At 45.0% G+C, this 10,724-nt stretch overlaps 1 protein-coding gene across 1 annotated transcript in view; it reads left to right on the forward strand.

The window, feature by feature from the left end:
- The window catches only part of LOC107114471 (alcohol dehydrogenase class-3), a 16,606-nt gene that overhangs the window by 3,349 nt on the left and 2,533 nt on the right, over positions 1-10,724 (forward strand). Inside the window, exons 4-7 of the mRNA XM_015415968.1 lie at positions 1-85; positions 2,919-3,006; positions 6,931-7,150; positions 8,579-8,839. The exon at positions 1-85 is cut by the window's left edge and continues 12 nt beyond it. Of these exons, the coding sequence (XP_015271454.1) occupies positions 1-85; positions 2,919-3,006; positions 6,931-7,150; positions 8,579-8,839 (654 nt within the window). The remainder of the gene's footprint in view (positions 86-2,918; positions 3,007-6,930; positions 7,151-8,578; positions 8,840-10,724) is intronic.

Genomic DNA, 10,724 nt, shown 5'->3' on the forward strand with positions numbered 1-10,724 from the left:
GAGGTCTCTTTCCCTGTGATTCTGGGTCATGAAGGAGCTGGAGTGGTGGAAAGTGTTGGGGAAGGAGTGACTAAATTTAAACCAGGTAGGCAGACTTATGTCTCTTGCCAAGCACTTTTCCTTTCTTCATTGGCAATCTTTTACTTTGTGTGTGTGTGTGTATTGAGTTTCTCAGGGTTCTTCTACTTGTTTGCCTTGCCATCATTTCCTCATTAGGTGTTTGAATCAATTCCTGTGTCCACATAAATGAGAGGGGAGGAGGTATGGCCCAGGTTCAATCCCGACATTTCCAGTTAAAAATTCCAGGCAGTAGGCGATGTGACAGATTACTGCCTAAGACTCTTCAGTCTGCAGAAATCCTGAAAACCTTCTAGTGTTTTTTGAGCGCTTGCAACAAAAAGATTATTAATGCTGTAGAAGCGTCAGACAAAAAATCCGCATGTAGGAATAAGGCTTAGTATATCTATAGCAGTGTGGTATCGTGGTTATTAACATGTTAGACTAGGAGCTGGAAGATTCAGGTTCAAGTTCCCACTCTGTCACCAAATTTGCTGGATAACCTTGGGCCAGTCTCTCCCTCTTTCTTGGCCTTATCTATCTCATAGAGTTGTTGTGGGGATTGAGTAGAAGAGGGGAGACCTATGAATGTGTTCCCTTCTGACTAGGGGGAAATGAAGGATGTGTAGAAAATGTTGGTTTTATTTCTTAAGGACACACCAGACATGAACTAAAACATTTTCAGAACCAAACCCATTTCAGCACTGAAAATGCTGCCATCTCTGACATCTGCGTTACCCAGAATGCTATAGGGTTTAGTCTTAAAGGGGCAGTAGCATATAAACAATCAAACAATGTAACAAATAAGAAACAAAGCCATGATTCTGCAGCTCATTTGTGGTCCTCCAGTCATCATTTGAAGGATTGTTTGCAGTAAACCTAGATGATCCCAGATGTAAACATCAACTTTACATCGGCAGTTATTCCCTGTCACATAAGCTGCTCCAAATTCGCTGGAGGAATGTTAGATAAAATGTTGGGAATAACTGCACATTTTCAAGTGTACAAAGCACTTCACAAACATTATGACCAATTTCACACAAGAGCTGCACTGCGGTCCGCCTCCCTTTGCCCCGCTTCCATCAGTCAATTTCCCACTTGAAGCCACGTGGCCGCATTTTGACCCGTGGCTTCGCGGTTTCGTGATCCTCAAAAAACAGGATCACAAAACCACGGGGAAAATCGGGCGAAGCCGCAGGTCAAAATGCGGCCCTGCGGCTTCAAGTGGGAAATTGACCAATATAAGTGGGGCAGAGGGAGGCGCTACCGTGGCGCAGCTCTTGTGTGAAATCTGTCTATGTGAGTGATCCTGACTTTCAGCTTTCTTAGGACAGTGAACATTATTATCCCCATTTTATGCTGTGGTCAGTGTGGGTACTGAGAGAATAGTGGCTGGTCCAATGACAGTTGGTGTCTGTGAGGTTGAATCTGTTACTTCCTGCCCATGGTTTGCCTGCTGGGTCACTGCTCTATACATGCTCTAGGGTTGCCAGGGCCTACCTAGCATCTGGCGGGGGGCTCCCGGGTCCTTCTCAGGATCTTCTGCCATGTGCACAAAGCGATGATATCACCCAGAAGTGACGTCACCATGTCACTGACATCAAGGGGGTGATGCTCTAGATTTTGGGCAAAACTCTATGGGGTTTTTTGCCTTCAAAACCCTAGAATTTACCCCAAAAAAACCTAGAACATCACCCCCAGTGTCGGTGATGTCAGTTCCGGGTGACATCATCATATTGGGGATATTCCCCAGCAATGTCCCTGTTTGGGGGTGGGGATCCCCCCACTGGCCAGCGATGAATTGAAACTTTGAAAAGCAGGGGAACCCCCGCTGGGACCTGGGTGCTGGGAACCCAAAGGTGATAAGCTGCTTTACTGAAAGCATGCTTGTTGGACCATACGTGGCATTTACATGCCTATTGAAATTAAAATAAGTAGAAGTAGGTCTTATATTTTTGGGTCACTGGCAAGAAAATTTCAGGGTAAGACTATTGTAATGTGAACAGTGCCCTTCCGCTATTGGAAAACTTAGTCTGGCTCCTACCCACTGACTTTGTTTCAAGGAGCCAGTTTGGTGTAGTGGTTAGGAGCGCATACACTCATCTGGGAGAACAGAGTTTGATTCCCCAGTGTTCCACGTGCAGCTGCTGGTGTGACCTTGGGTCAGTCATAAGTTCTTTTCAGAGCCGTTCTCTCATAAGCAGTTCTTGAAAGAGCTCTCTGAGCCCCCACCTACCTCACAGGGTGTCTGTTATGGGGAGGGGAAGGGAAAGGACATTGTAAGCTGCTCTGAGACTCCTTCGGGTAGTGAAGGGTGGGGTATAAATCCAATCTGTTCTCTCTTCTGTAGCGTGAAGGTTCTATCAGGAAAATCAGGATGCAGCACTGAAAAGCTTATCCTTTTGATAACATGGCTATTGCATAATAACCTGCACTTGTGTGAAGCAGTTTTTGTGATGGAATATGTGGCTTGTGGGGCCTGTGGGGAAGGGCTGGGTGCTGGCTAGAGCATCAGCCAATTATCAGCCAAGGGGCCTAATGTCACACTTTTACATGAGAGCAACTTCTGAAGAGGACATGGATTGGACTAAAACTAGCCAACTTTTCAATGTTGGTGAGATCTGTATATTTTTAATTCTTAGTCAATAGACTGAATTTTAGCAGGGTTCACCTTTTCATAGCGCTGTAGTATAGTGAGATGCTCGCTGCGCTTTCTGAGCTCCCGCAAATGTGTATTTGGAGCAACTGGAGAATATAACCCCCCTGCATATATTACTTTTGCTAAACTTCCATGCAGTTTGACTTTTAAAATCTAGTTTTAACATTCCATGCTTGATTTCAATTCTATTTCTGTTTTCCAGGAGACACAGTCATCCCTCTGTATATTCCACAATGTGGAGAATGCAAGTTTTGTTTAAATCCTAAAACAAATCTTTGCCAGAAAATAAGGTTAGTATCATTTCATACAGGGTGAAGAAGATTGTTTTGTGTACACAATAGCCCTGTGCCAAGGGTCTCTACAGCTGAGGGAGTCAGACGGTTTGAGGTTACCACTTTTTCTGGTGTCTTCTGTGCATGCATTGAGAGGGAAAGGTTGTGGTATCAGTGAGAACCATAAATGGTGGATGGCTAACAAAGACAACCCAAAGAAGAAGAAGAGATTGGATTTATACCCCGCCCTTCACTACCCGAAGGTGTCTCAGAGCGGCTTACAAACTCCTTTCCCTTCCCCTCCCCACAACAGACACCCTGTGAGGTAGGCAGGGCTGAGAGTGCTCTTGACAGAAACTGCTCTTTTTCAAGAACAGCTGTGCCAGAGCTTGTGACTGACCCAAGGTCACATCAGCAGGTGCAAGCGGAGGAGTGGGGAATCAAACCCGGTTCTCCCAGATTAGAGTACGCGCACTTAACCACTACACCGAACTGCCCAGTGCAGCAGTAACTGGTTAATGCCGTATGTGGTTTGCTGCCATAACCCTGGTTAAGATCCATGTTTTGCTTAGGGCAGAGGTAACACTTAACCATGGTTAATGCAAAATGTGTCTAGGAAAACCCCACTTGAAACTATGCTTTCATGTCTAGATATACAGCTTGTTCTTAGCTGTAGGTTAGGTATTCATTTATGTTTAACCTATGAAATGGCTTCATTTTTCAACATACATAATGTCAGTTGCTTATGGGTCTGGATACTTCCCCCCAAAAGAGAGAAAAAAAATAGCAAATAAGATGATAAGTAGCACTCTTCTGTAATTAGGTTTGTTTGTGTGTAACAAACTGATGAGAAGTACAAAATATGCTGCTGAGTTTTAATCCAAAGCAAGGTCACTTGGCTAGAAAAGCGCCTATTTTAGAAGGCTTGATTTGTGTTAGTCATTCATTTGGGGGCTGAATAGATTGTTGTCTGTTTTGATATTCATGGCTTGGTTGATGAGCATTCTTAATGTCAGCTGAGTATTGGTTTGTTAACCACCCCCACAACAGAAGGTAATTAATTTACAATGCAATCCTATGCAGAGTTGCCCCAGAGTTACTGGAGCAACTTTGCATAGGATGGCACTGTTAGATGTAATTTAAAAAGTGGACAAAGCAAACTCAACAAAAAAAAAAGAATAGTGCCCTTGCCGATGGGTGGTGGAGAGAATTTACTGCCACTTTAAAGACTAACATTTTATTCCAGCTTGAACTGTCATGGACTAGAGGCTATTCAACTACATCTGGAGAAAAGGGCTCGAGTCCACAAAAGCTCAGGCTTAGTCTTGAAGGGGGCAGTAGATTCTTGTTTGTTTTTGCTGCAGCAGACTAACACGGCTGCTGGCGGTGGAGAGTGCTATCAAGTCGCAGCCAATTTACAGCGACCCCATGAGGTTTTCAAGGCAGGAGGCCTTCAGAGGTGGTTTGCCATTGCCTGCCTCCGTGTAGTGACCCTGGACTTGGTGGTCTCCCATCTAACTACTGACCAGGTCCAACCCTGCTTAGCTTCCAAGATCTGATGAGATCAGACTAACCGATGGGTGGTGGAGAGAATTTACTGCCACTTTAAAGACTAACATTTTATTCCAGCTTGAACTGTCATGGACTAGAGGCTATTCAACTACATCTGGAGAAAAGGGCTCGAGTCCACAAAAGCTCAGGCTTAGTCTTGAAGGGGGCAGTAGATTCTTGTTTGTTTTTGCTGCAGCAGACTAACATGGCTGGTGGTGGTGGAGAGGGCTATCAAGTCGCAGCCAGTTTACGGCGACCCCATAAGGTTTTCAAGGCAGGAGGCCTTCAGAGGTGGTTTGCCATTGCCTGCCTCCGTGTAGTGACCCTGGACTTGGTGGTCTCCCATCTAACTACTGACCAGGTCCAACCCTGCTTAGCTTCCAAGATCTGATGAGATCAGACTAACCTGGGCTATCCAGGTCAGGGCTAGTAATAGGCGCCTGGAAACCATTACAGAGGGCCACAGCTGCCCCTCTGGAATTGTTTCCAGGCGCTTGTTAGTGTTGTAAACTTACTAATTGGTTTGATAATTTGTGACAATAAGAAAGTCACACTCTTTAATTAGCTGTAAATCTTTTTCTCTGACTCTTCCCACATGGGAGGCAAGGTTTCAGTCACAAAGCAAACTAAGTTGACTTTGTGATTGGCACGTGTGAATAGTACAGAAACCATGGTGCTCTTTATCTCAGCAGGTGCTGTCCAGAGCTGAAAAGGCAAAGTGTGCAGGGATGGGATGGGACGTCTAGAACAGGTGTATTTTTGGGGGGTTGGGGGGGGACTGTTCTTTTCCCAGGTCAAGGGGGCAGGGATGGGATGGGACGTCTAGAAAAGGTGTATTTGGGGGGGGGGGGGATTGGTAGAGCTGTATGAATTCTGTGGTAATAGAGTGTTGGACTAGAATCTGAGAAACTCAGGTTTGACTCCCTCCCTACTATGCCTTAGAAGATTGCTTGGGTGACGTTGGGCCAGTCATGTACTCTTGGCCTAACTTACCTCACAGGGTTTTTCTGAGGAAAAATGAGGAGAGGAGAATGATGTAACCTGCTTTGGGTCCCCAGTGGGGAGAAAGGTGGGGTATAAATGAAAGTGAATAAAGTGGAAGGGGGTGGGTGGGGGCACAGGTAATTATTTTATTAGAATGGGGCCTCCTCTGCGGATTCCCTCCCACTTCCCCACGTATCCCCCTCTGCCACAGCAGTGATACACTTGTAAGCTCTGAGTCAGGTTGCCAGGGATCCAGAAAGATAAATAAACAGAGTAACCATTACCATATGCAGGGAACCTTGCTCAGAGTTCTTAGAGTATATTACAGGGATCTGCCATGTGGATTTGAGAAGAGAGCTGTTTGTCCTCTATAGCTGTGTAGTGCACATCCGACCAGACTTGTTCAGGTACCATTTTAATGCTCTGGCAGGAGATTGGGATGGCACCTGCTGACCACTGTCTTAACCTCAGTGTTTTCGAAGTCTACATCTGGATGGAGCTTTGCTACCTAATTAGGTGTTTGAATCCTATACTGTGGTACCCTAGGAAACGAAAGTTCCACTTGGCATATGCATATATATGTGTGTGTGTTTGTGTGTGCGTGCGTGTATATAGGCTTTGTGAAAAGTGAGCCTTGAACAGGGGTGTTTGGGGGGAAAGGTAGCAAGATGTGATCCCAGCATTCACCCTCATCCCCATCCCACCTCATTACTTGCCTAATGACTGACTCCACTGGGATCAAGGCAAGTGCTTGCAACATGCAGTTTGCTGACCAGTGGGTTCAGTCTTCAGAGCAGAGGTCATTTCGGGGGGAATCGCGGGGGATCGCAGTTCCCCTGGGTGAGGTACGGGGGCGGGGCACATGACGAAGCCCTACTGCTAGAAATCATTCTTGGCAACTTCCCGTTTCCTGGAAGCCAGCATAAGGACTAGAAACATAATTTTTTAAAAAAACACTAAGATTCATAAATTGCTAAGTTCTCAGTAATAGAGCAGGCAGGAAATGTTAACTGTAACTCAGTTCATATGACCAGCCGTGCTTCTGACTCCTTCCAGAAAGGAATTTTCTTCCAGTTCTTGGCTTCTCCTTTTGAGGAGAGTTGGGATAGTCTGATGGTGGCAAGTGTATAGAAATATTAATTCCTGTAGGCCTCATGTCTCCCTTTGAATGTTAATATAGGAGTCCTTCCCTCATTCCTAGTGAGGCGTGGGGGCCGGATCCTATACAGCAAGTCCCCACATTTCTTTAAGCTTATGGAAGATCTTTCTCCCTAGATCGTAGAGGATCCTCTAATTCGCTTCTAGATAGAACTGACCAACCCTTTCTGTATAGCTAAATCTTTTATATAAGAACTAAGGATCTTCATTTGGCATAATATTCACACGCAGTTTTCTGTTGTTTTAAAGAGTCACGCAAGGAAAAGGATTGATGCCAGATAGTACCAGTAGATTTACATGTAAAGGAAAGCAAATTCTACACTTCATGGGAACAAGCACCTTCTCTGAATACACTGTTGTGGCCGATATTTCTCTGGCTAAAATAGATGCTTCAGCCCCTTTGGACAAAGTCTGCCTGCTGGGCTGTGGGATTTCTACTGGCTACGGCGCAGTTGTAAACACTGCCAAGGTAGGATTCTTGATTCACTGGTATTTTCTCCCCCCTGAAGAGCCTTTTAACCAAAACTGTTAGCTGCCGTATGGGATAAGCGTGTTTCCTTTCTTTCCTTTCCTCCTCAAGAGCCAAAGTACATGTTGTCCATTGGCTGTGTGTTTGTTGGATAGCAGGCATAAAGGAAAAAGTCAAATAGACCTGGTTGCAGCCTTAGAGTTTTAAAAAACATAGAGGGAAATAAACATGCAGCTTTCATGTAGCTTGACTCTCTCAGAACTGGAGGCCAGATCTGTACTACATCTACTGAACCCTCCCCTTTTGGTTTTGAAAGTGTGGATCCTTAGAATTCCTCTCTAAATAGAGCCTTGTGGCAACCCTCTCGGTCATGATTTCCGACACTGCTCCTTACACTCCTTGCAGTATAGGCAAAGGGTGCCAGGAAAACCAGGCCCTGTTTGTAGAACAAATTAAGGGCTAAACTGCTTGATGTCAAATGGTCCATTTATGAATTTCTTGTTGGGTTCTTTAAAAAAGTTTAAGGAGGTGGGTGTGGTAAGTGGAATAATGTCCATTCTGACCCCCTGCTACAATTTGCCTTACAGGGGAAAACGGGTGGGAGTGCTGTTGAGGTCAGGAAAACGATGTGATGGAAAGTATTTTGATTTAATTAATTTTTTTTAAGTAAAGAAATACTTTTAATTAATTATTTCCACAGATACTGTTCACGCTTACAAATCCAAATATCTAATTTGGCTTTAAGATTCAGGCTCTTTCTCTTCAGGCCGAGCATCATTCTGAGAGGCCTGAGGATGAGAGGCCTTTTGTCCCTACTCTGCTTAGGGCCAAACGACATTACAGTGGCCATGGGTCCAACCCATGGCCACAACACCATTTTTAGAGGAGGATTTAGCCACTTAAAAAATCACTGTGCGGACCTGGTGCTGATCAGCCATGTGGGGCTGTTTAGGTACTTTAAAAGGTGCTGGGGAGGGGGGCAGGATAAGCTAGTGCTGCAGTGCCACAGGACTGAGCCCTCGCAGCACTTTTTAAGTGGCTGGATTCTCCTCTAAAATGTTGGCGGTGGCCAAGGGTTGGACGCGTGGCAGCTGTAACATCCAGTTTGGCCATTATTTATGTAGCTTTCCCAACCAACACTGCTTGTCCCATTTGCTCATTAATAGTTATGAATTAGATGGAGTACCAAAGACCAGATGATGTGATTGGAGAAGATTCATTAGCTGAACTCTTTTTACTGTTACTTTGCAAAGGGATCCGATCAGCACTAATTCAATTCTAAAAACCGGCCATCTTGTTTTTGTTAAAGCCGCACCCTCTGCTTCCATTCTGCTTTCCCGCAGTGCATTAATGTTTTCAGCTTAAGAGCCATTCCCTGTTAAGCGGCTTTCTTTCCGGTGTGTCCTTCAATTGGATTTTATGTTTTAGGTTGAACCTGGTTCTACTTGTGCTGTCTTTGGCTTGGGTGGAGTTGGACTTGCGGTAATCATGGGTTGTAAAGTGGCTGGTGCATCCCGGATCATAGGGATTGACCTCAACAAAGACAAATTTACAAAAGCAAAGGAATTTGGGGCCACAGAGTGTATCAGCCCACAAGACTTTCAGAAGCCTATCCAGGAGGTCCTTGTTGAGTTGACAGATGGAGGCGTAGATTATTCATTTGAATGCATCGGTAACGTTGGTGTCATGGTAAGTGCGCTTTTCCATGCCCATAAAGAAGAAGATATTGGATTTATACCCCACCCTTCACTACCCAAAGGAGTCTCAGAGCGACTTAGTCCCTTTCCCTTCCCCTCCTCACAACAGACACCCTGCAAGGTAGGCGGGGCTGCGAGAGCTCTCCCGAGAGCTGTCCTTGAGAGAACAGCTGTGAAAGAACTTATGACTGACCCAAGGTCACACCAGCAGCTGCATGTATGTGGAAGAGTGAGGAATCAAACCTGGTTCTCCCAGATTAGAGTCTGTGCTCCTAACCACTGCATCAAATTGGCCATCTGAATCCCTGCTTTTGAAACCTGTTGTTCTGAGATAATTCATTAAATAGTTCAGACTGCTCCATAAAACATTGAAGCAGTTTGCCATGCAGTTCTGGTAGTTCTTGGTGCAAGCTGAAGATCAGATGCTGCACTGGGATAATGGTGGGATAATGAACTCCCTGGCAGGCTGTTGCTTTACTTGGTCACACCAAGATCCATCAGCCCTTAACTTTGTTTCCAGCCAGCTTCCTATCTATTGCTCACAAGCCAGTTAGCAGTCTTCAGTTGTTTCACCCTGTGTCTCCATAAAGTGTGGTCAAGTTACAGCTGATTTATGGCAACCCCTTAAGGCAGGGGACCCCACCAATACCTTTCCAGCTGTCTGCCAAGTGTTCTTAGAAAGTGGATGGGGCGAGGGAGGGGCTTTCGCCATTGTATATTTGATTAGCTGTGCAGATTTTTTAAAAAATGTTGCTTTTGCAGCAGCTGCCATCACAGCACAAGGTCTCCACTGTGTGACTGAAGGTAAACTGTGGCAGCCATTTTGAAGCTGGCTTTGCCTCCTTTGACAACCATTTCATGGCAGCCATTTTGCATCTGTGCCTGCCACACTATGTCAGAATTCCAAAAGTATCCATAGGCTCAAAAAAGTTGGGGCCCCCTTCCTGAAGGTTTGCACAAACAAAGGTTGTTTGCCTTTTGCTATCTCAGTCATGGCAGCAAAGCCTTGGAACTCTCTCCCCAGAGAGATTTATCTGTCTCCTTTTATTGCAGTCTTGTTTGGCATTCCCTCAAGGATCCCTCCTTTCTAACCAATGTTTTTATGTTTTGTGGGTATTTTAACTGTTTAGCTCTTTTAAAAATTGTTTTAATGATGTACGTTTGGGAGGGGGTTATTTTAATGGATTTATAATGTAATTTTATCATGTATGTTTCAAATTGTTAGCCACCTTGGTAGCCCATGTAAGGACAAAAAAGATGGGATACAAATTTTGTAAACAAACAAATAAATAGCAACACTAGACTTCCTTCCAAGGGAAGTCCCTTTAACTGCACGGAGATCAAATCAATCAATCCTAAAATAAATCAACCCTGACTGTTCCCTGGAAGGCCAGATACTGAAGCTGAAATACTTTGGCCACCAAATGAGAAGGGAGCACTCACTGGAGAAGACCCTGATGCTGGGAAAGATTGAAGGTCAAAGAAGAAGAGGATAGCAAAGGATGAGATGGTTAGACAGTGTTCTCGATGCGACGAACATGAAATTAAGCAAACTCCGGAGCATGATGGAAGACAGGAGGGCCTGGCGTGATGGGGTCGCGAAGAGTCGGACTCAACTGTGCGACTGAACAACAACAACAACAACGACTTCCCTAATAGTCTGCCATCCGAGTACTAGCCATGGAAAGCCCTGCTTAGCTTTTGAGGTCAGGCCAGCCATCCAGCCCAGGGTTGTTGCAGCCTAACCTTTGGTAGAGAGTGGCTTCCTCATTTTATTGTCATGTTTGATAACTGATGGGGCTACTGTGTGTGAATTTGTGTTTCTCAGTGGTAGCAAAGTAGACTTGAGAACTGTCTTGAGAACAAGCATTTTATTT

This window comes from Gekko japonicus, unplaced genomic scaffold (genome assembly GCF_001447785.1).
Source record: "Gekko japonicus isolate JY-2015 unplaced genomic scaffold, Gekko_japonicus_V1.1 scaffold68, whole genome shotgun sequence".
Lineage (NCBI taxonomy): Eukaryota > Metazoa > Chordata > Lepidosauria > Squamata > Gekkonidae > Gekko > Gekko japonicus.